Consider the following 27137-nt stretch of genomic DNA (forward strand, 5'->3'; position numbering starts at 1 on the left):
GTCAAATGTATGTTGATCTTTTGTACTTTCTATTCAAAGGATTCTGAAACGCCATAATTCCATAAAAAAAATTAAGCAGCAGTAAATGGCTACTAAAAACAGCTTTGCTATCACAGGATTTATTTATTTTTTTTTAAAGATGATAACTGTTAAACATTGAATTGAATTGTAATATTTCAGTGTATTAATTTTTACTGTAATTTTTTGAATAATTGCAGCCTTGGCGAACATAAAAGGTTTCTTTCAAAACTACCAACTCTAAATGTAAATGAACAAAAATGTGAATGTCAAAAGATTTTTGATTTCACAATTTTTTAACCAAGAGGTAGAAAAAAAAAACTGGTCATGGACTAGATTCAAACTTTTGTTTCTTGCATGAGCACCAAGGCTCAACTAGCTGGTGGGTATGTGCTAGGCCAAACCTCTTCAGGGCTTTTGCGTCTAAAGGTCATGTAACATGTTTACCTCATTGTTTTTCCAGGGTCTCCAGAGCGTTGCAAGGGCAGCCTGCTCATTGTGTTCCCGAGAGATTTAAATAATGTCCAACCTCGACAGAATTCATTGTAAGAACACTGTGAAATTCAATGAATCAAAATACAAAAGGCAATAAAAGGCGAATTATCCTGAACAAATGGAATTTAGCCGAGACTGGGCACTGGCCGACTGTAAAGCGAGGAATGCCATTCTGGCAGGTGCAAAAGGAGAAGAAATGAAGAGCAGGAGAAGAAGAGCATAAACAGCTCAGCCTGTCCCCTTTACATTCCTGCCGCCTCCCTGCTTTCTACTTCAAACCCCGCTGGTTTAATCAGCTACAACTGTTATGCTTTCCCCACTATTCGGTTAAACTTATCCACTCCACAGAAAGATCCCCTACCACTCAGTTACCATAGCAATGTGACTGCAACAGCCCTTTGGATTCAAATTCTGCATCTGAGAGATAGGAGGTCATTGCCAAGGGCGAATTCATTTCACACTGAGCAACATCGAAAGCCGCCAGAGAGAACGGCATTCTATTCTTAAGATGACCTTGTTTGAGGCTATTCACTAATGTTTACAGAGGAAATCTATCAACATCATTCCAACTGTAAATAACTAAAAGTGTTTCTGGGGGTTGTGTTATTTCTTTTTAACATGAGACGGTCCTGATCTAAAAGCGCGATTATAAAAACCTAATTCCGAAGAGATGAAAACTGACCCACGCACCTTTGGTCATTACAGTTCCTTCTTTGCCTTGGGTGAAGACAACAATCCTCTGCCTTTTCTTGTTCTCTTTGGGTAAGCTTTGGGCCTTCTTCGCAATCTCCTCAATGTCTTCGGTCTGCACAAGAAAAAAAAGAGAAAAAAAGAACACATACTTGAGGGTAAGAAGCAAATATTAAGTTCTTCCAGATCAGATTAGATTTCATTTAATACTGCACCTTGTAAAACATGCACCTGAGTCATCGTCTTACCTACTGAGCATGTTTAGTGACTGCAATTGCCAACTACATTTCACTCAGAATGGCTGTTGAGTTGAAATGCTAAATGTCATGTGTAATCACATTACTCATGACTCACGTATTTATTCCAATGAAATGTTTAAATGCTAACAAGATACTAAAATGACGCATGTATTGCTCAGTGGCTTTAAAGTAATGATGTATTCAGTCTTCTGGCTTCTAAATGGCTACATCTGCAATATGCCAATTTTCTTTCAAGAAAAAAAGTTGGACATTCTAGCAAGTTGTTCGAAATAATGAGAGCGAACCAATGATTGAATAAACAAGTTCAAATGTAACCGACTGTTAACACACACAACACACAAAAAGAGCAAAACTCATGTTCTGAAAATAATTAATGATATAAATGTAGGATCTAGCATTCTAATTTTTTTTTTGGACTAAATGCAGCAGGCAGTCATTCAGAAATTATTTTGGAGAGTATGCAAATATATTTACTATATACAAATATGAATGTGTGCATATTAGTGTAGGCAAAAAGATAACAGTAACATGTAACACTATCCCAGAACAATAAAAAATATATTTCTGTGATAGACAAAGCACAATTGGTTGCAAACCGCTTAAAAAGAACCAATCAAGGGTTATTCATTTGGGAACTGGCAGAGCTGCAGGGTTTTGATTCATTACAAAGAAAAAGACTCCAATTCAGACTACACAGTATGTTTTTAATTCATTTAGAAGCACCTCATACGAGTCATTCGTTTGGGTAAAGGACAACACTGGTCACGCTGTATGTTTCTGAGTCACTAAGAACTAGCCAATAAAAGTCATTTAGTTGGGAAACAGACGACACTGGTCGTGCTGTAGATTCCTAAAACTGTATTGCAGTTTAGTAGTGCAGAAAAGTATGTATGGAATGCCCATATATTAACCATTAACACCTTCAAACATCATTTGGCTCAAGGTTTTTCTTTCATAACCTCATTCTCTTTCATAATACCATTGTGGAATAAGCCTACTTCTGCTACTACAAGCATCTTTATGAGAACATTACTGAACAGAATGTTAGTTGAATTTGACTTTAATGGCTTATTTCCATCAAATGGTGTGGTTCGGTATGATATGTAATTTTGCCTGTTTCCAAAGTCAAAAGTGGTGAATAGTATCAATATAATGACCAGTGCATTACCACTTTTTTGGTCCCCTTCCATTGGGGTTAAACTCGCTGCAGAAAATTGATTTGTTGACTAGAATCATCACTTTTGTGTGCTACAGGGAGATGCGTCTTTCACTCATTCTGCTCTGCTGTCTATGTGTGTTGGGCTTATTTACATCAGAAAGCGCAAACACCAAAAAAAAAAAATATAACAGTGTATTTTATAATCATTTTCATACAAACATCATGTGAAACATCATTGCTCCAGAACAATCATTTTTTAAATATTACTGTTATTGTGTCATGAAATGTAATTTTACAGAGTTAGTCCTTCTGAAATTTCCTAATGGCTCAGATGTCTCTGTAGTGATTCAACGTGAGATACAATTAGTTTTAGGTATATTTAACAGGCATATTTATTTTGAACTTTACCTTTACTTTGTAGCATACATTTGACTAAATTGTTTTTTCTTTTTTCTTTATTCTCTCTTGTATTATCCTCATACTTTTTGTACTTTATAATGACTATTATTGTTCATTAACAGACATTTAACAAAAAGTGGCAGAGTTGTTACGCTTTATGGTTGATAACTACTTTCCGGCATACACCAGGCCTATGAAGTAAAGGTAATGTACGTGATGAAAACACAATCTGGATCAGAGTGTTCAGTACCAAAATCATACCGTACTGTACTGTACTGACCCGTACCACTTAGTGGAAATTAAAAATAAGCACTCCTAATGAGTCCAGTAATAGAAATGTCACTAACATTTTTTTCTGTCTAGAAAAGCATTTAATAAAATAGTAAAATATACCTATAGCAGCCTGTTGTATATGCTAAAAAACCTGCGCCTTCTGATCTGACCTTTCTTGTACCGCACAGCTTACTTGTTTGTCCAGCACAGTCTGTTGTTTAAGTGGACTCCAAGCAACCTGTAGAACTACACCACCTCCACGCTCTCTCCCTGGAGCCTCGCAAACTTCTGCCTGCTGGTAAAATAGTCTATGATTTAGGAGATTGTGGAGGCGTTCACCGGTATCGTGCTGAGCTTGTTACTAAGTCGGAGAGGCAAGTTGAGGGCACCGAAGAAGTCAAAGTACAGGATTCTGATTGGGGTGCCATCTTTGACCAGGTGGGAGTGGGCTCCAAGCATGCAGATCAGAGCACTGTCCACACCTACAGTAGGTCCAAAAGTATTCGAACCCTTTTGGAGGCCAAAATTGACAAATTTCATTGCATTAAATAACAAAAACTGAATTCAAAAGGCATCTGCTAATACATAATATACTATAACTTCAATAAAACGTCTGTATAGAAATATGTTAAATATATAAAATAATATATAATTTAATAAATTAAATATTAGTATAGAACTAACAGTTAAGTGCTTGATGTTTGGGGAATTGTGAGATCATCTGCATTTCCTAGTCCTCACACCTCCCAGCTGGCACTGGACAGAAGGAGCTGGGGAGGGGGGTGTGTGGAAGGGGTGGTGCCGGTGTTGGGGGGTGGGTTGGTCTAAGGGGTTGAGTGCTGGTGGTTTGATACCATCCCCCCACCTCCAGTCACACAAAGCCTCAGTAAGAGGGTCTGAGGCAGCCTAACCCTGCCAAAACTGTGAGTCTGTCACATGTCCACTCGTCCCACTGCCAAAAGCAGGCTAGAGAGGCTGCTTGGCCATGGCAGCCACCAGCCCTTGACAGTTTTGTTAATGGTGAGGTAGTGTGGTGTCCCAGGCAGCCCCAGCTGCCTCATCACCTCTGTCTCCCTCCACACTCGACTAAAAGGGTCCGCTTTCCTGCAGTCTGGCCAATCAGCAGAGCGCCGAACGGACTCAATCAGCTTACTGCAGCACTTGCTGTTCAAGATATTGACTTTGGTGTGAGTTTACACTGCCAGGCAGTTGTTTTCGTTTGCATTTGTATTGCAAGTGAAATTGGCTCAGTGATTCACGTTTTTCAATAACAGGACACTAAAGGTGCAGGCAAAAAAAGTCTATTTTCTATTGTCAATATAGTAGAAATGTAAGAAGCACAGCTCACACAGATGCTTAAAACACTGTTGGTCAACACAGGAATTTTTTCTGACCAATCTGAACTCTGCGTTAGTAATTTCCAATCATTTGGATTCCTATGGATTTGACTAGATTTCGAGACCTTGCAGCACTTAGACATGTAGGGTAACTATGTTTCGGGTCAACACAAGATCACCTATCCTATCTGAATAGAAGCAAAAATATAAAAAACAAATCTTGAAAAATAAATAAAATCACCCAAAGGGAATTTACAAAATAACAATAAATGTGAACCTGGACCACAAAACCAGTCTTAAGTCGCTGGGGTATATTTATAGATTTTTCTTTTATGCCAAAAAATAAGGATATCAAGTTAAGTTTGTGGTGCAGGGTCACAAATGCGACCACACCTTAAGACCAAATGTACTTGTAGGACACATCAGGTTAAAAATGTACTAATGACCCACATTTTAATAAAAATACAATAAAAAGTTTTTTTTTCCCTTATACAAGTATACAGCTACTTCATAAATATGGATGAAATCATTAATACACCGTGCTTTGGGGAAGGTTAACAAAGTGTTCCGATCGGAACCGACACCAGAATGCAAAACTAACTAGATAATTACATCTTCTCTGGAATACTCGACCACAGACAGTACAGGCCCAAGGCTAGACCCAGAAATCAGGCGAGTACGAATGTGGTGGCTTGTTTTAAGCAGAGCCCAGGGCTCTATAAAAACCTTACTGTTTTACAGTATCAGCTGACTCCGCACTGTAAATCTGTCAGGGGCTGCGGGTCTATAGGTATCCTATGACGAGAAGTGGCTGCCTACAAGCCCGCCATTATCCCGTCATTATAACTATCAAACACATGATAGCCATGAGAGAGTGTTGCTACACATGCTCATGAACACTTAATCGCCAGGAGACCCAGAGGGGAAAGGGGGGGTGTACAGGCACCTATGGAGTCATATATTCATATGGAGCTCCATTCAACTGGGCAGATTAAATGTCTGATGTGCTCGAATAGCATTACTCATTCATAATTTACTCTCTTTTCTTGGCCTCGCACAATGCAAATCAGAAATGCAAACTCTTCGTGTCAAACCAGCTTTTTTTTTTTTTTCTTCCTCGAAGAGCGAAGAGGTGTTTCATTTCAGACATAGGGGAGTCTGCACGCATAGAAACTTGCAAGGCGCTTGTAAAAGCAGAGAAGTCTGTTATATGTATTCAGGATACAGCGATTGCCCATTGAAAAACAGATGTTTAGCTGGAATCCGAGGACCCTGAGCTCTGAATAAAAGCCCCCAGCAGCCGCTGCCTACTCGTTTTCTTTCTACATATATATCTTGGCGCTGCAACATCTGCGATCACAGTTTGTCTTTAACCCTGCTTGGCATTTCAATTATGATTACAGTGTATGCCTGTGACTTATTAGAATGCAAGGCTTCATTAGCAGAAGTAGAACACCTCTGCAGCTTCATTAGATTAATCATTCACTTCTAAAGAGTCGTTTAATTTTTAGTAGCATGATTTTGGGGAGGGGGAAGGAGGGATGAGTTGGATGAGGAAGAGTTGGGAGAGAAAGGGAGTGAGTGAGGATTTGGGAGGTGTGGGGTATAAATTAGCCTTCCCGCCTCACTCTCAGGCACTTATCTCTGCATAGCTATCTGCTGGTGTGAATACATATATGCCTGAGGGACCGAGAGGGACCGAACGCCTGTTCGCTTTGATCTGAATATCAACTGTCAGAGCTTTTCTCATAATTAACCCATCAAGACACATCACAACTGGATCCTTCAGTCCAGACAGAGAAAGGCAAGAGCCCTTCTGGGAATAAAGAGGCTTTCTGTGCGCATCTCTCCTGCAGACAGGTGCTGCGGTTGGGGGGCAGAGGGCTGCAGAGACTGTTAGGAGCAGCTGCCGTGGGATGCACGCTCCCATGTTGCCGTTTCCCCCACTGGCGCTAACTTGCTCCAGCTAAATTGCGTAGGGGGCTTTTAATCACTTCCCCAAACACAGCCTCTAATCACCACTAAAAGGTTGATCGTTCCCAAGGAGGAGAGAAGGGAGAGGCGTTGTGGGAGTCTACAGAGGTGCTAATGGAGAGGTTAATACTGTGATACTGGATTCCAGGGCTTGTTGAAGGCAATTTGTCACTGAGACTGTATGTAAAAAGAGAGACAAGTTGAGGCTGCGGTTCAGAAGTCTTGTTTCTTAATTGTCATTAAGGGATAGTTCATGCAAAAATTTTAATTCTGTCATTATTTACTTACCTTTGTGTCATTTTAAAAATGACAAGTATACACTTGCTGCCTGAGACAGATGTATGTTAATTATACATATTTGAAAGCATGAACAATTAAAGAATTATCAAAAACAGACCAAATAAATTCCTAGACTTCAACCAAAAAGTTACATGACTTTGCCTAGACAAGGTATGTGGTAAGTAATGCTGCTAATCTCTAGGAAGTGTTTTGAAGTAACTCATTAACTAAAAGCTGGGACGGATAGGATGGGACAGAATTTGCTACTTTTTTGCAAATTGTATTTGCAAAAACTTGCCAATGGCTTTCTTTCTTTCTTTCTGTCTTCTGTGTAACACCAAACAAGATTTTTTTTTTAGAAAATGTCTTTGTTAGTGTTGGCTTTGGACCCCTTTAACTTTTAATGTATGTACACAAACTTCAAATATTTAGAAGAAAATGTTCTGCTGTGTTCTACTGAAGAAGCTAAAGTATGACTTTTTGGGTGAACTAACTCTTCAGTGTAAAAGACCAGACTACACAGTTCCCTGCTAAGGTCTCAGACACACATTAGCATATTCATGGAATTGACTACTTGCTACTCAATAACTGTGTTTGATCAGAGGGGTGTGTAATGAAGGTTTTAAGCGTAAAAAACATAATAAGCACAAGCTTAATTAAGCTTAACCATAATATCTCTCCATTCACTGGTAACCATCAGTTCATGAAAGCCATAATGTAGCTGTCAGTGATTATCATAAGAGATGTTCTCCTTTAATAATGATGAAAGCAGGCGAAAAAAACCCTGCCTTATTAGGGTGTCCAATTCTGTGTCCATATTAAAGCTAATAAAACAGCTCCTTCATTGTAATTTGTAGGAGGAACAGCAGCCAATAGAACATCAATTACCCTGCGGCGGATTCAACATCTAAGGGTATTTAAGTAAAACAGATGAGGATCGGATCACACTGCGAGCCAGATCTAATGCCGGCTCAATACAGAGAGAAAATAACACACTCTTATCTACCTTCTTGAGATGTAAATTGATTTATTAACAAGGCATCTCTTTGAAGCAAGGGAAATGGATTGACGCTAAGCAGACGTGTTTGATTTTCACTTTCATAAATCGTGTAGATTTTCACAAGATGTAGAGCTGTATTGTAAAAACACTCTTCTTTCACACTTCTGAATGTTGCCACATTGTTTAAGACGTGAGAAAAATATTATCTTTACAAAGGTACAGCATGTCTAGCATCGTCTGCTAGGGAGCTCTTTCTTTGGATAATCACAGAGCTTATTGGAAGTTTGTATTGAAGAACAGGCTTCATGGGAAGACTTTGAGATTTAGAGTGCCTAGAACCACAATAACGCATATCATGTATTTTATGCAAATTCTGAGATATTGCAATAAAAATGCTGGGAGGATATATCAACATATTGAAACATAAAACCCCAAAACATTATGAATTTACAAATGTCTACTTTTCAGAAAGATAGTTTGATAAAAGAAAATGTCTATTATATACATTTAAAAAAATTGTCAAGAACTACAACGAAAACAAATATTCCTGAAATTTTAAGTATAAACCTGGTGGATGATTTGTTTTCTTTTTAATTTGTGTCATCAATTAAGTAGTACATGTATATGCATAAATATACACACATACATATGTATATACAAAAATGTATACATTTTATACTTTATATTATTACTAAATAAATTCCTAGATGTCCATTTAAGAGTCAGAAGTAATTAAATAATATAGGAAAAGCCACAGCTGCTACAATTTTCATTTCTATTTTGCGCCAAGTGACGATTTCGTTCTCCTAAACACTTGAAACGTCGGTTTATTTGCAAACCGTTTTCACAATCGTATGATTTTTTGAATAAATTCAATTCTCAACTTGGATAGAAAAAGCTTTTGTGGCTTTATTACCCAATAAAATAAAACCTCGGTTTTCTCGGTGAGTACGAATGGGGTACAAAGTTTATTGCCGATAAACGAGGGGGAGCACATCTGTGTTGTTACGAACCACATAAACTGAGAATCGGTCTGCAGACGCCCAGAAAGTCAGCTGATGCGCGGAGGCGTATGAATAAGATCGAAAGTCAAACTATGACATGCTTCTTAGCGGGTTTGGGGCCTGAAACTAGAGCGTTTTCTCGATTTCTCTCCGTCCTGTCACTAAATGCTTACATTTCAGCTGCCATACTCTGTTGAGATGTTTATTTCTGAAGCAAAATCAGGGGCAAAGACTCGTATGTCAAAGATTCCCTTTTCTTTGAGCCCTAAATCAACATGACGTGTGTGAAATCAGTGAAGAGGTACTCACAGTGTGTGACAGTGCTTGCCATTTATATATTTACTCTGTGCGATGCAAGCTCTCGCCCCCTCCTCTATCTCCCTGGCTCACGAACCGCTCCTCCTCTCTCTCTCGCCCCTGCATGCTCTCTATCTCTCCCTCCCTCTCTCTCTCTCTCTCTCTCTCTCTCTCTCTCTCTCTAACTTACTCTGCTGCCAGAATCTGCTTTGCATTCCAGTCACGTCGATCGCACCTTGAGTGATCCTGGAAGACAATTATTCATACTGAGACGAAACACATTCAGGCGGATAGCACTGCATTTGAAAAAAGATAAGCCACTTCAATTATTTAAGCGTGCTGTTCCTAAACTCACATTTACTTTGCTTATGAATTCACATTTAACCCCCCCCACCCATGTACACTTGTGAATATGAGACGAGAAACACTACTATTACATTTGCATTTCCCTGCTATTCAGAGAGATAACTCATTGTTTTGACGTGTTATGTGCAAACAAGGCCAATCAGTGTTTCCACATTCTGAGACTGGAGGGGAAGGTGATCCAGTATTTATGAGCGGATGCGGTGCGGTATAATTGAGCGTAATGCCGCGGCGGATCCTCACGCCGTCTAATGAAGCTAACAAGGTGGGTTCCTCGACAAAGGCACCTGCCGGCCCTGCCCTGTACACCGACAGAATTGAAAGCAGCCCCTGAGGATTTCTTTTTCTCCTCCCAAGAGCATTCTCAAAATTCAATAAATAACATCTGTAGGCGATGTTGGGTGCAGACCTGGGAGGAATGCGTCATAACAGAAAAGGAGGGGGACGAGAGAGAGAGAAAGAGAAGAGAATGTGTGAGAGTAGGGGAGAAAATGTGTTTGTGTGTGTGTAAGTGTGTGTGTGTGAGAAAGAGAGAGAGTGTGTGAGCCGGAGTGCTGGCTGAACAAAGAAACCATGACGACTGCCAGGTTGCTATGGCGACCACTGCAAGGGGGCCAAGAGAGTATAATAGCACATCAATCACTGTCCGAAAAAGAACTTCATTATCAGCTGAAAAATAATCCTTTAGGATCTGTTTAGTGTGTGATCCTCCATCCACTCACCTCAAAGCCTTGTTCTCGCGCAAAAGCGGCGGCCTCCTGCAAAACAAAGCACACATGCAGCCTTAATTAATGAGAGCTTAGTGTAGCAATGATATTATTTCATTGAGGACACATTTCAAAGCTCTGTTAGAGTATGTAGCACAGGATATACATTATATAACCTTCAGATCTTTCTCCAAAACCAGTGAAAAACTGGAAGAATGAGTTTCTTCTTGAGTTAGTAATTCATCCAATTTATAATTTATAAAATTTAAGAAAAATTGGTTACAGGCATGTTGATACAATTATATATCAATGGACTGAAACTCCCCTCCCCAACATCTTCAGAAGATATTCATAAGCAAATTTGGTAGCACTTTAGTATAAGGACCAAGTATAACTAACTAATTGCGTATTAGCATGCCTATTGTTAACATATTGGCTGTTTAATACTATATATTAAGCACATATTCTGCATGACCATATTCTACATCCATAATCCTACCCAATACCTATTAAAAAGCAGCAAATTCGAAGTTTGAGGCAAAAGTCATAGTTATTGGTTTATTAATAGCAGAAATTTACCTAAAATATCGTGAACCAATATTTTTTAGCTGTTCCTATGAGATGCAGATTCACACACAACCATGTGGGGTCTCTCTCACGCATCTTGCATGCTTAAATTGCGAATTATAAAATAATAAATTAATATATTCTGATGTTACAATGTATCCAATGCATATTTATGGTATAATAAGCTAGTATGGTATTGTAAGCAACAATAACTACATGAGCGACAACACCAACGGAACATAATGTGTTGCAGTTTTAGAAGTTAAAAATACGTGGATTCTGATTGGCTGTCTTTCATCAGCTGAAAAAAAAAACAAGTTCTGATGATATCGCTCCTGTACATTTGCAAGAACATTACTTGAAGCTCCAGCAAGATGTATGAATAATATAGCTTTATTTCAGATAATAAACGGCCTCTGTGAGGGTTAAAAGATTCCAATTACGTGTGCTGGGCTTCACCCTTTGCTCGACTGAACGGCTCTAGGGGCCAGTTGTGACAACCTCAGCCTTTAGAGAGGATGAGGGGGTGGAAAGAACCAGTGCTTCATGGATATAAGGGGCTGAGACCACCTGGAGTCTGTCTGTCTGTCATAGACACTGCATAATAGAGCCGAGACATGCACATTAATCTATAATAGACCATCTGACATCGTTCAAAACACTCCAGTGTGTCATTTAGCTGTTTGTATTTGGTTCTAGTCAGAAGACATTCCTTTTTCTGGGTCACAGAGCTGCAGCTACACCCATGTTTGTGTTCACTGCACTGAGGTCAAACACACCAAGGTTAATCTTTGCACCATAAAGTTGGGGGAAAAACTCCAGTCCCCATGGAGATAACCCACCACTAGGTTTCATGACACCAATTACAGCTCAATGATCTGATAATGCAGCCATCCAGCAGCCAAGGTGAGCCACTCTTTTATTAAGAGTGATTAAGCAGCATTATTTCAAGATTAGATCCAGGAATTAGAGTTAATGCAACCCCACTGAAAAACTGTAATAGACCCTCCTTACTAGGCAAGACTATGGAAATGATGGACTTGTAATAAATCTACATTTTTAAAGTCCCTCTACTGGCACTTTGTATTTAATAATTAGGAAGAGGATACAGAGACGTGTCAAATGACAGAAGCCAATCTCATCATATTCTGTAAGGCGATAAAGGATTAAACGCATGTTAAGGCTGCTATTACACAAGACTCTGTACTCCACTCACTTCCTTTTACTTGTATGCAAATACGCATTTTACATTATTATTTGGAATCAATTTGGAACATGCAAAATAGTGCAACAGTCGGGATACAGAAGAAAAAAAAAACGCTAAATTATCTCCATAGGGGTACTGATTTTTAATGATAACTTTTAAAAATACAGATTCCTGGTGAAAAATATATAGCCTATAATTCTGCAGTCAAATGAGAAAACTGGTTTGGAACCAGCAAATATCTACAGTTACATATATTTTTCAAATAAAATCTGTTAGGTACATTTGTCTTTTCAGTTTTTTTGCTTCACAAGGTAAATGTACATGGTTTGTTTCATGCCTTTCAACTCTTTAACAAAGGTCTTTTAAAAACACATTGGAAAAATATTTCCACCACCAGAGCAGCTAAAAAAAAGTGCTGCACTTCATTGGCTGAGCCAGAAGTTGTCATGTCAGACAACTAAAACAAATGGACTGAAATGTTTCGAAAGGCACCACAGAACCACAGTGTTTGTGCAGTTCATGGATTAAACCTACAAATTGCTAACTTGTTGTGTCTACAAATTAAACTTGTTAAGTATGGTGTATACAGGATATGGTGTAAAAAGAACCCTTACGCTCAACAGTCTCGGGAACGGCACAAAAATAGATCATGAAAGAAGATGGACGGAGAAGTACAAAGGTGGCATAGAAGAGGTGAGGAGTGTCAGGGTGAGTGCACACTGACATCTGGTCTGGGTTAGAAATGTGGCCCTGACAGCCCGGGCCGGGGAGCTCGCAAGGGCCAACCTCACTGGTTATTTACTCCAGTGCCCACTTTCTCCATCCTGTGCGGTTATCCATGTTGTGAGGAAGCTCAAAGCAGAAAATGAAGAGAGTAATTCTCTTTGTGAATCGGGCCAGTGGGTTAGCCATGCCAGCTGCAAGAGGAAGGGACCTAAAAAAGACAGTTCAACAAAACGCACACCCTGAAGGATGTGCTGAGCTCTAACATCATCAGCTAGCCAAACGAAAAAGAAAATAACAGCAGCAGAAACATACACTCACACAAAAAATTGAGAACCAACTTGACCACACGGTCATAAGATGTTATTTTTCCCCACGTTGTTTTTGCGCTGGTGACATAAACACTGGTAAACCAGCGGGAGCCCAGACAGAAAGAAAAACAAAGATGCAACTGTTGGTTACTCACAGGCCAATCACAGTGCAATTTCATTACGTTGTCTCAAACGTCCCACGTAATCCAGCATGAGGCAGGACTGCATGGCCACAGGCTGTGACTGTACCAGGGGCAGTGCTGTGAGGGGGCCGGCAGATGGTTATTGATACAGTAATCTGGGCAGGGGAAGGGGAAGATTAGAGAGAAGAAAGCCAGCACTGCTGAGGTGTTAAAGGTACTCCCCTGAGAATGCAGCAGGCCAACTGGAGCGTGACGCGCAACCGACAACAAACCAATAGAGAGAGACAGACGGACAGATAGAGAAAGAGAGACGCTGAGAGAGCAACAAACAAGCCACAGAAGACAGGCCCTTTTGGTGGAAATTTATCTAAAGCCACTAATCCTATACTTACCACCACCAGATGCAATTACTGCTAAAGAGCTGAGAATAAGCGAAGCCTGTCCTAGACACCACTTCCATTACTGATGACATGTCGCCCAGATATAGCCACAAACAAAGCTTAAAATTACATCAGGAAATAGCTGATCGGCAGCAAATGACACGGCAGGGTGGTTACATCGCTAGGCTGCAAACCCAAAGGTCATAGCCTGAGGTAGAAACAGTAAAGAAGCCATACCTGAAGTTACCGAGACCACTGTGACCTTGAATAAGTGTTTCTCTCACATTTTCTCTCATATGTCAATACATTTCCTACTTTATCAAAAAAATAATTATGACAAGGCATCACTAGCTCTAAAAACCACTTATAAACAATTTAATATAACACCTCATACTAGAAATATCTATCTATCACAATGGGGATATATTTGTGTGTGTGTGTGTGTGTGTGTATATGTATACATGTATGTATGTATGTATGTATGTATATACCCAAAAAATATGCAGCTAAACAGTAAAATTTTGAAGCTATGTGAAAATGTTGGCAGGGCAAAAAAAAAAAAAACAACAACTACTGGCTTCACCAGGCCTGCAAAAAAAAAAAAAAAAAAAAAATCTTATTGAGTACAGCGCTCTGTATCACTGTCACACTTGGTTTTATGATGCTTCATTTTAGATACCACAGAGATCTGAGAGGTTGAGAAATGCTACAGGCATGTTCTGTAATTCGGCGTGAGATGTGTTCTGGTATCCTGGACGTGAGCGTGTGTTGATGCTGTTTAGTGCGTGTGGGATGATGGATGTTGATGTGGCTGCAGATGGCGGGCGTCCAGGTGGACTGCAGACTGCAGAGGCAGTGTGGAGGAGGAGGGGGGACTGGGCCTGCTTTTCCTGCGGCTCACCTCTGCTAACTGCCCTACTCCCGCTGGCGTAAGTACAACGAGCATGTGACAATTCAGAGGAGAACGAAAATATCCACAGGGTACATCATCAAAAACCCCTACACTGCAGCCATGATAACAAGATCATCAACACATCCCATCTGCATATAAAGTGGCCTGATCTAAACCACAATTAAAAATCTACAAGTTTCTTTAATTATATTGTATTTTAATTGTATTTTATTAAATGTAATTTATTCTTGTGATGCTTAGCAGCCATTAGTTCAGCCTTCAGTTCACATGATAGATCAGAAATGATTCTAATATGCTTAAATTGCTTTAAATATGATTCTTATTATATTTTAAATGTATTATATAATTTTTTTTTTTATTATTTTGAAAACCAAGGATCATTTCTTCATTGAATTCATTTGAAACTTTTCCCTTTAACCCCATGTCGTTTTAAACCCATAAAAGCTTAGTTCATCTTTGGAACACAATTTAAGATATTTTGGATGAAAACCGGGCTTGTGACGTCAAGTAAGGAACACTGTCAAGGCCCAGAAAAGTAGGAAAGACTTCGCCAGAATACTCCGTTTGCCTCAAGTGGTTCAACTGTAACGTTATGAAGCTATGAGAACACTTTTTATATGGAAATTGTGTTTGAAGGACAAACAAAGCTTTTATGGGTTTGGAACGACATGATGTGATTCATGACAAAATGTTCATTTTGTGGTGTAGTAACCCTTTAACGTCTTTTCTTTCAATTTTGGGAAATTTAATGTCTTGCTGAATAAATATAATAATTTCATATTTTATTTATACAAGACTTGTTAATAGTCTTAGTAGTTAGTAGTTTATTGCGGTTTCCATATTTTTTTAACATTGATGATAATATGAAATATTTCTGTAGGATCATGTGGCACTAAAAACCAGAGTAATTGCTGCTGAAAATTCTGCTTTGCCACCAGAGGAATAAATAACATTTTTAAATATGTTAAAACATTTTAAATGCTAATAATTTCTATTAATATTTCACAATATTGCTTTATTTTTCTTGAAATGAATGCAGCCTTGGTGAGCATAGGAGATGACTTTTTTTAGCAACATTAAAATAACATTCTAACATTTTTAAGGGTCATTTGGGTCACTATACTGCATATGGATAGAGAAGAGTGTTGAACTAACCCCCCCCACCCAAAAAAACAGCTTTTTACATGCTGTCATTTTGGGATGTTAATTTAACTTTCTTCTCTCTGGCAAGTGGAGAGCTTAAAAAGGTGTCTCCTGCTCTTGATCTGCTCTCCGCCTTTTGATTCAGCTTGCAAGCTGAGAAAGCTCTGCCTGAGCTCTCTGCTGAGCACTTCAAACATGTCTTTGTTAAACAATGCATGAGAAGCAATGACTAGCTGTAATGATATCATTACCAGAATCATGAGTGCTGACTGCCGGCTCTCCTGGCCTGTACGGCACGGCCTGTTAGAGAGGTGGACAAACAACAACAACAACAAAACCAAAACACCCCCGCCCTGGGCACATGACATCTCCCTCAATGACAGCCTTATTAGCGCAATCCGAGTATGTTCCGATCACTTTCAAAGCCTGCCATTGTCCGCACTTCATCGCAGGAATGCAAGTTAGCACATAAACAAGGTTGTGGGAATCTGACAGTAGTTTAAGCTATTTCATGATTAATAAAGGCTAACGGTAAATATAGAGACCACGCGCACGCACACACACACAGACACACACACACACACAGAGTCCACAGAGTTCCAGACTGGTCTGACACACACATACAGATGAAGAATGACGTGCTGCTTCAGATGAGTCAACGGCGTTTGTTCAATGTAGTCATCCTCAGGGGAATGTCCACAAACAGGATAACAAAACTTACTGGAGGAGCTGAAATGGCTCAAAAACATTACATTTCTAGATAAATTTAGACAGGTGACATCATAAATCAGTGCTCTTCTTACATCATGACTATTACTTAATACCTAGTAATTAAAAAGCAAGGAACTTCCTTTTTTTTGTTGAAACTCTTACCAATAAACAATGTTTTTTACTTCTATAAACTTTTAAAAAGAGTAAAAATGTTAATTAGTAAAAGATCAACTGGCCAATTTTGAACCAATTTAGAATTATTAGTACTAGCTAATTAACATATGAAATTCTATTCAAATTCAACCAACTGTCTTAAGGAACGATAAAAGAAAAAAAAAAAAAAAAAAATTATTATAATTAAAAATTATTATTATTTTTCATTTTATTAAATGCATTATATGAAACTCATCAAATCGTATTCAATTAATCTGTATTATAACACTTAACACCCTATTTTACAATAAGAATCATTGTCCAATACCTTCAACCATGGCTCATCCAATCAGAACTTAGATCCATAACTACCCATTTTATGAATTGGCTTTTAACCGCTTTGTATAACGGTGTCAGCTGAACTAAATGGTGAACAATAATTGTAAAGTCACTAATGAGAGGTACTTCACTGCAGACAACATAAGTACACCACAAAGAAGAAAATCAATACAAGACATACATTCACAGATGTGTGTGCGTGCGTGTGTGTGTGTGTGTGTGTGTGTGCGCGTGTGTGTGTGTGTGTGTGAGAAACCCTTCTGTTACCCAAAATGACTGATGTGTGGGGCGTCAGAGCAGGTTGGTGTTAAACTTTCCCAAATCATCCTGGCAACAACCAGCTGACATCCTACACTCAACTCCACAGTGACAGAAATACACTGGGCTTGGTGGCAGCTATTGATCGGCCCTCAACACAATACCGTCTCTTCCATCCATCATCACTCTGCGTCTCTAAAGAGAGCCAGACGCCTCTGCCACTGCACCTATTAAAGGCAGCGCTGGCCCGGGTTTACTCTCACCCTCAAATCTGTGTTATGGAACTCCCCATCAAGCTGAAAATGGCCTCTGCGGCTCAATGTGAGGGATATTCTGGGGAAAGCCTCCTGAGTCCTCCGATTATAGTGGTTAGCTCAACTTCCCCATTGTGACCCTATCTGATCCAGCAGCGACACATACAAGCCCACAACTATCATCTCTGAGAAATAAAAACCGAATAGGATGGACTATAAATCTACAGAAATATTTGTGGTCCTAAACAGATGCTTTTATTATATAATGCTTTATATGCAATAATAATAATAATAATTCTTATATTTCTAATATTATTTTCTTAAAAAATAGTATAGTTCATACATTATTGCAGTAATTTAAAACAGAAATGTATGGAGCTTTCATACATAATTTACATATATAAGATACATAATTATACAATATATATAAATAATACTGATACTACCATTATTGCTACTAATAGCAATAAAATCATCATCATTTCAAAACTGTTTAAACAATATAACTTAACTTGCTTTTAAATATTTGTATTTTTAAAAATCTAAATTCACTGAGACCAACTACCTAATAAATCTATTAATATATGTGAATACTAATAATAGTTATATAACAACAATATTTTCATGCGTTTTCCCCCCCAATGTGACGATACAGTTTTGGAGAGAAAAACAAACAAAATCTTTGGTAGTGTTTTGTTAGCATCTCTTGCTCCTTGAGAGCAAATCACTTGTCCAAGCACTCCTAACTGTCTCCCCGCACAGCGATGTCTTGCAGGTCACCGTATAGGGGTCGAGAGCCGACAGACGGCTGTAATTGAGCGCAGTGAGTGATGCAGTAAAGCACTCTTGTACACTGTGCTTCGCGTGAGTCTCCCTGACAGCATCCAGCTCCAGCATTGTTTTAATTACCTCACCTTGCATCTCTCTCTCTCTCTCTCTCTCTCTCTCTCTGCCTGTCCCTCTTTCCTTCTGCTCTGAATTCAGACAGCTGCTTCCAAACTACTTTAAAACATTTTTTTGCTAACCATGTAAAACATCACCAAATGTCTCAGGAAGACTTCTAAGCATCTCGGAGGGGGCCTGCCACGGCTCAGAGCTCTGGAAATGTCCGTGTTTGATTGTCAACAAGATTTTTAGAACTTGACATCTGTCTCTCAATATTTGTGTGTGTGTGTGCGTGCAGCTGTCTGAATCAGCTGGGAGATGGGGGCCCAATGTCAGGCATATCCCTCATCGCCTCAGGCTTCCTGCATGAACTGTCCGTCACATACACGCAATCAGCGGGGGAGGACACACACTCCAGCACAAGAAAATATCACTGTACTGTAGATATGCAAACATGCACGTATCCTTCCACAAAGAAAAACACAGTGGTTACTGTCAACGGATAAGTCTAGAAGCAGAGCACTAGACAGAGTCATAATTAGGCCCAGACGGATTCTGGACGTTTTCTGCATTTTCTGTCCTGATTATGGAAGAAAATCTGTGGGATAGATTTACTTACTTAAATATGGTAAAAGGTCTTAAGTGGACCTGGGAGTACTGCAGTTTTATTGGTAGCATAAAGTATAATTAAATTGGCTAAAATATTGACTTACAAATATGGGATGTAGAACTCTGCTAATATAATGACTGCAACAGTGCAATAAACAAGAAGTTAACATTGAGTAATTGAGATTTGAGATCAAATGTCGGAAGATACTTTGAGCCAGATTTACTAACAACGTGTAAATTTACTAACAAGCGCCTGACCTTAATGAATATTTATTTGTAGGAGTTTCAGTAAATCATTTTCAGTAAATCAGTCGTACAAATTTTGGCCACACTTTAGAATAGGTAACATCTGTCAATTATTAACTATGACTTTTCCCCTTAATACATTTTTAATTGGTTGATTATTAATAGTTAGTAAGGTAGTTGTTAAGTTTAGGTATTAGGTAGTACTAGGGATGTAGAAAAAGGTTGTGTAGAATAAGGAATTAATGTGTGCCTAATTAGCGCTAATAAATGGCTAATATTCTAATAATATGCATGCTAATAAACATCTAATAGGTGTAACCATAATGTAAAGTGTTACCCAAACTACCAGGCCCATCGGCACGGTTTTGGAATTGCACACTCACACTAATTTGCCCCTTTTTGCCCTTATTTTTGCTCAGTCAATAAAAATTAGGAACGCACCAATGCTACAATTTTGTCTGAAAAAAAACAATTAAATAAAAAATAGCAGTAATAAAATAAAAGAAAGCTACAAGTAAATTCGGGAATCAAAAAAAAAGGTTCAGAGTATAGGTATTTAAATATTTATTTTGAGATTTGGAAAAAATTACATTTAACAGTGTTTTAAAACTATTTGTTTTTTTTAGATGAATTTTAAGCATGTTTGCACATGTATGTAAAATGGTAGAAATGAGCACGAACAATTAAACATCCAATATTGGTTGATATTATTAAATAAAATCTAAATCTAAAGTCTAATATTATGGTATAAAAGTGTTATATAGTACTAACATATTCTGCGTTCCTAAAGAAAATAATTCCAAGTGAAGATAAAACTACCGTAAAAATGTGCAAACAATGACACGAGGAGACAAACAAAAAGTGAAACTTCTCTGCTGTCTGACTGAATATCAGTGGCGCTCAGCCAATCAAACTGAAGGACTGGTACTAACTGTTTTATTAGAATGATTAACATGCCACACACAGGCAAACAAGGAGGCCTCTGATGCAAAGTCCAAGATCATTTGTTCTGGGGCATGTCAAAAGCCTCCAATTTCCTTGTCTGTCTTTTGGGATATGAATAACATTATTTAAAAGTCAGCGGTAGGCAGAAGGCCTTTGGGTAGATCTTCACAATGAGTCAACTCTTCCAAGATCTCGTCTTCCTCCTCCCTCCCTCGATTCTCACTCTCTCTCCCTCTCCCATAAGCAGCAGCGGAGCGATTTCAATCATTTCGTAACCTCCCAGCAATCATGGCTTTAACTCCCCTGTTATTTAAAACAATCTGAGCTCTGAGCGCGAGTTAATCACTGCTTATACAACATCAGTCAGGGTTATTCATTCTGTTCCAATTAATCATGCCATTTATCTACATTGTCTGAGCCTTCTGCTCAACAAATTCATCTGTAATGACACAGACAATTCACATTGTTGAATTTTATCATGTATGTGGCAAACGGCGGGCGAATTGCTGGAGATTATGTACGCGTTTGTGTACGCGCCGATTTCGTCGAGCATAAATTCAGCGCCATCTGGTTTTGGCTCTTTACTGCATGGCTCTCTCACTTAATTAACTGGAGGCCATTACATTTCCTGAAATGTTTCACTTTCTCTGGTTCATGTCATGCAGGCAGGCAGGAGGGGAGCAGGGAAGGACTCAATTAGACCAACGCCGCTCCCTGGATATTACACACTTGGTGTGTGCCAGTTAAGGGGGCGTGAGGCTGGTGCAGGGCCTGGACGTCTCTCGCTGCGCCTACCCTGTCAGCACAGATAAAGGCCTGCCTGTCTGCGTTAGATCCCGCCCACACACACGCATTCAGACAAGCTCCAGCTGCCAAAACACTTCATACCAACCAGCAGAGAGCTAGGCGTACATAAAGACTAACACGCATTAATACTGCCCAACAAAGACTGCAGCAACATGCCACGTATGCGCTATTTAATTAGCCTGAGAAAAAGCAAAATTGCGGCTGTCAGTTTAACAGGAACTGACCGGCATCAGTGTTTAATTTCCTGGTCGGGCTGTTTGACAGTATACAGTATAACGCAACACTGGAACTCGCACGAGATTTATATTGCAGCAGACATTTACGCGGATATCGTTGGGCAGGATTGCTTTATGTAATTTATACACGATAAAAACAAAAATACACTGCCAAAACATGGCTCAAAATGAGGACCATTATCAAAATAAATTCAAATGGTGCGTGTGCTGAATCTATTTCTACTGCAAAACATTTTCAACATTTTTCCAATCAGAATTCAAAGACCTGTCACGTGACTTGGGACACTGAACAAATAAAACAACTGCTTTCTACTGGAATAAAAGCACAATTTTTCCTGTGATGCAAAAAAGGAAATGAAAACTGTTGATTTGGTGCTCCAAAGAAAATTGTATTATTAACATTGAAAACATCTGTGCTGTGAAAATGACAATTTATGTCCATGAATCCCATATTTTTCAACTCTGATGAATACAATTTTCTAAAGCAACAGGATTTATAAATGTCAATAATATTGTTAATGTCTGGTCAATTTAAAGTGTCCTTGTTCGGCAACATGTTTTATTTCTTCCTAAGTTACCATTGATAACTGATCTTACAGCAAAACCTTATTGGTAGTGTAGGGGGAAAAAAAAAAACAACCATGCAACAACTGGCAACAACTGTTACCAAGAAATACATTTTCTCACACCGTAGAGTTTTTTGTTATATTGCCTACCCAAGACGAAAAAATAAGTGCTGAAAAGATATTTAGATATGGAAGTAAAGCTTTAACTTGTTAGGTCTAACTCTCAGCACAAGTCAAACACCTTTACTCCACAGTGCCTGACAGTAACACCCCCCCATCGTCTGTACAGAACAGAGCGTGGACCCGAGACCACGATGACTCAGAACATTAGTCTCAAGCTCTGAGGTAAGAAGCTGTTTATGGCCTAGTCTGCAGGTGGTCTGTGTGGCGTTACTCTCATAATGAGTAGAGTCAGTCCTGGACGACAATGCATCTGAAGTGAGAAGACTATTCTGTGTGCATGATTAAAAATAATCCTATTTGTAATTAAAAACTTTGAGGATCAATTTAATTTGGGTTCCTTGTCTGTGCAAAATGACTGACCATATCATATGAACAGCAAGAACAGAATGATAGGTAAGTGTTACATGATGAGACAAACACCTAAACATCTGTCGCATGTACTTTTATGCCATGTGTGTAAACAAACTCACCGTCTCGTTTCCAAAAAGGATGTCCACGTAAGGTATAACCTTCATCAGGGCCTCCTTGAAGAACTCACAGATGAATGGAGCTGACAGATTTAAGCAGAAGATCTTGTTGCTTTCAGAAGCGTGTTTGGCTACCTTCAGGATCGACTCCAAGGACACGGTCAGGAAAAACCCCTTCAGAAGAAGGCAAAAATGATTGTCAAACATCATGCAGTTTGAGACTGGTTTTAGTTATTATTTCACATTTGTTCGTTTAAACCCACATACAAATGCTATATCAGTAAATCTCAGCATTACAACACAACTGGAAGAAAGGGAAAAATACATGTTCCTCCTCCAAGTGGAGTAAACATGGCTAAGCTTGATATAATGGAGAGTATGATGAGGCACAAATAGGATTAAGGTTTTAGGAGATGAGAATGAATGATGACAAATAGAGTCCATAATTGCACTGGTGCTTCTGTCAGAGAGCAGGGAGAGTTCACAGAGACAATCCAATACAACAAAGGGCACCTTGGCCCACCTCCCCACACAGGGACAACTGCAAGGTCACACGGCTCTCCGAGGAGCACTTACGCATCTCGTTTATGCCTGTGCTGAGGGCTCTCTCTGAGCAAACATAAAAAATATGCATACGACGATTTACCTTCCTTTTACACACTGGAGGAGCCAAAAACCAAAACGTTTTAGTTGCATACAAAGACTTCTAGTTTAGTTCTATTTGGAAGTGAATTAAAAGTCTTTTTACTTATTTTTGAAATTACAAAAAAGAGAGTAAATTTTATTATTGATTACATAGTATTCACACATTATTATTATTCAATAATGCAGTATTATTCACTGATTAATCTTTTGATCGTTCCCTCCTAAAACAGCCTACTGCTTATATACACTCAGAAAGTTTTTCAGTTTCCCTTTCACCTAATATATATTTACTTGAAGTACCCCTGAGATTTTAAAATAAATATTGTAATAATTTAGTTAATAACATTTGCAACTTCACATTGAGCAATGGTAATATGCAGGTAACACACACACACACACACTTTTTCATTCAACTCACAAATCCCCTGCAGTTCCTTTACAATCCCTTCACATTGTTAATTACAACAAATGGATTATATTTTCTTGTTCTTATTTTTCATATCAATAAGGTACAAGATTTAACTTTAAATTTAAATCCATGTGATAGATAAAAAAAAAAAAAGTCAAAAAAGTGATTACCTAAAATGTGCAATAATGTGTTCTAACTATACGCAGCATGCTGAAAAAGACATCTTTTTCATGTAGATCTAAGTTGTTGTTCTAACTAGCAGCAATGGTTAAATTTGTAAAAATGTTTTCCATTTCAATGACATCATGCCTGGAACAACAACATATACACTGTACAGCAATCTGATTATGATTATGTGTTTTATTCAAATGAATGTATCTAATGTCTAATGTGAGTTTGCATGACCTTATAGCTGTACTAAAAGCAACACCATATAGTTTACCTCAGACATTGAAAATAAATGAAAGCAAAGATGGGCTAAAAACTGTGAATTTAATCCAAACAAAAAAAGTAATATAATGGATTATAATTTGTAAGTAATCTCTGACTGGGAGAGTGCCCTAGCAAAGCAAAATAATAGTGTAATTTGAAAATACAATAATACTTACATATAGTTTAGTGTCAAAACCCTTCCCCAAAATATTATTAAATTACACCATGATACTTCAATAGGTAATTAGGTAATAGGTACCTATTATTAATAAACATTGGTAAATAAACAAAAACCTATATATTGTATATAACATATATATAAAATAAAACATAATTATATATTTTATGTAATAAAAGTATCCAGCAGTATCCAGCATTAGACTGTAATATATAATAGTTAATTATATACCAAAATGCGAAAAACAACAACATTGCCTTGGTCCTCAATACATCTTCATAATCACAATTACAAAAACTTTTTTTTTTTTTTTATGAATTATGTGATATTTGTAAGCCATCCAAAAACAGTTTGTCAAGTGTATTATAGTCCCAGAGAGGCAATTTGAAGACATGATGTGATTTTCCCCTCGCTTGCATAGCACGGCCTAAAAGAGCCATTTGAGCCCAGTGTGATGGCTGCTCTCCAGCCTTTGTTCCAGAAGGACAGGAGTAGAAAAAAAAACAAAAAAAACATGCTTGCATCTGATGAAGTGGAAAACAAAGGTCTTGTCTGGACTCTTCTTACCGAGAAACAAGAGAGGCTCCTCAGTTCATTGTGTGAATGAATACAGAGCTGGTAAGGAAACACCTTCACGTTTAAACCTGAAACCCTACACTGGCCCTGTTCCTTCGATACAGTTCTTCTTGCACTGAGAGAATAATTCAGAGATACAGTGCAGGTGAGATTAAGGGGGATAGGAGGACAAGGAGAGGGAGAAAATAGAAAATAGAGAGAGAAACACAATAGAGAGAGTGTGTGAACGAGAGAAAGGTGCACTGCTAGAGGAGCGCTGGCTTTTACTAACGCTCAGAGCACTCCATTAAAACAGATGAGGCTTTTGTAGCTGAGAGTGGAGAGAAGTGACCTTCATGTGTTTAGTGTGACTGTGTCAGCTATTACACCGTTCACACACAGGAATCTGAGAGGCTTGTTCTGCCATCAGTCCTTTGGGCATACACTCCTGACTACAGATGACGACATCACCTATCTGAGGTACAGTAAACAGATTAAAAGAAACCTGGAATATGACCAATAAACAGCAAATATAAAATGAGATACTATTTCTGCCCTTCACACAGAAAAAAAAAAAAAAAAGTTCATGGGTTCATGCGGAGGCAAAAGACCAAAAAAACAAAACAAAAAAAAAACCAACCTAAAAACTAAACTCCCCCAAAAAACCACACCGTCAGTGAAAAAAAATTACAGAGGTTTTTTTTATATTTTTACATTTCTAAATTTTGATTGTTTAATTTTATTAAACACATTTTTATATTTATTTTTACATTATGCTATATACAATTTAGTATTTACATTATAAAATATAAAAACTAAATAAATGTAAAAATATAAACAATATATGTGTAAATTGTATAAATAATATATTATTTTTATGGTGTATGCAGTGCACTAAAATAACATTATAAAATATTTCACAGAAGCTGTAAAACATGTATGTGTTACAAAATACAATTATATTAGTTATAATTTAATACAATAATAACGACAATTAAATAATTATTAATTGCTAAATAAAAACATAAGTGATTATTAAAGGGCAATCAAATCACTCACAATTTCCAACCAAACTGTGCAAAATACACCAAAACATTTAGCTGTAACCAACCTGACTTAATAATAAAAAAAACAAACAAACAAAAAAACTTAATGCCTTTGAGAACGAACATTATAGTGGTTATACTGGCTCAGACCCAACAGCATCCTGGGTAGCTTTAGATGCTGTCTGTGCAGGGGTAATGGACCATCCGTGTGTACGTCTCTCAGCATTACCCCCGTCATTAGCACACCTCGGCTATGATGTGCGAGCATCGTTGGGGAGAATCAGCCCACTGCATTATTGGAACTTTAATGTTGGTGTGTTTGAAGTTGGAGAGATGGCCAGAGGGAAGCTGCTTTAATGGATGTGCCGCTCTCTTTCCTCCCTGAACCCGACTCTACCAGCACTGCCACTTCACAGCTTTCTGAGGAGGAACTTTTTTTTTTTTTTTACACGAGAGCAGAGTGCCAAAGCCTGCTGTACTACCATCCTCCCGCTTTCAAAAGTTTCGCAATTCTCTGGACATCCATCTGAATAAAAAGCACACACTCAACAAGAAAGGTCAGCTGTCACTCAAAGTAGCCTAAATGCACAATGTATCATTTATGAATTACCGCTGTCCGTTACATGGAAATGCGTGTATCCAGACGAGTCCATTCGGCGGCAGAAGACGAGGGCCCTCTCCTCGCAAGACATCTGCTCCAGTTTATTAAAGCCCTTCAAAGGGCAGTGTTTAGCATTCTCTATTAAATCTGCATGCTAAACAGCCCTCTCAAGCCCATGTGCTCAGAGAAAGGGAAGCCTGCTGCTGCTGCTGGCTCGGAGCAGGCCAGCTTGAACTTCCCCGTACCAGAGCGAGCCCTTGAGATGAGAATCTTCACCCTTTCACATGTCATACGCAGGTTTTATCTCTGTAAGAGTCCCGCGTGAAGGATCAATACATGGCCTGCTTGGAACAGATTGCACTGATCTGACACCTGGCTATCACAGCAGCCATCTTAAACGAGTAATAGACTGCTGCCCCACTTCCCTGGACGGAGTGGATGATTGTCCTACACCAAAAAAGAAACATAGTGGAGTGACTGGAGTCTTGTCCGTTGGTTTGGTTGGTGACTAGCTGATTTGATCAAACATTTGAAGACGTTTTAAATCCCCAAATATTAATTGTGCCATCAATTTCTCCTTATTTCATTAAAAAGAAAGTAAGACTTTCTTCTACGGAAAAAATAAAAAAAGATACTTTAAAAAACCCCACAGTATTTTTTTATGAATAAATAGGAAGTACTGGCAATAAAAAATCACAATCTTTGGTTTATCTTTTAAATCTTTTAGAAAATGCATACAAATAGTTAAACATTAAAATTTTGGGAGAACTATTAATTTAAGACCGTCCAAGACAAAAATCTACATATATTTTTTTTTTTAAATACTTGAGTATTTCAAATGTCAAGAATTATATATATATATATATATATATATATATATATATATATATATATATATATATATATTTTTTTTTTTTTTTTTTTTTTGAAGATCTTCCTGCATTGTACAACATGAACAAACACTGACTTG

At 38.3% G+C, this 27137-nt stretch overlaps 1 protein-coding gene across 2 annotated transcripts in view; it reads right to left on the minus strand.

The window, feature by feature from the left end:
- Positions 1–27137, minus strand: part of adka (adenosine kinase a) — a 130127-nt gene that overhangs the window by 12069 nt on the left and 90921 nt on the right. For both annotated transcript variants that reach the window (XM_043255263.1, XM_043255264.1), the window contains exons 7-9: positions 22305–22475; positions 10271–10306; positions 1204–1318 (exon numbers count right to left, since the gene is read on the minus strand). In XM_043255263.1, coding sequence (XP_043111198.1) covers positions 1204–1318; positions 10271–10306; positions 22305–22475 — 322 coding nt within the window. The remainder of the gene's footprint in view (positions 1–1203; positions 1319–10270; positions 10307–22304; positions 22476–27137) is intronic.

This window comes from Puntigrus tetrazona, chromosome 13, assembly GCF_018831695.1.
Source record: "Puntigrus tetrazona isolate hp1 chromosome 13, ASM1883169v1, whole genome shotgun sequence".
NCBI classification, from domain to species: Eukaryota; Metazoa; Chordata; class Actinopteri; order Cypriniformes; family Cyprinidae; genus Puntigrus; species Puntigrus tetrazona.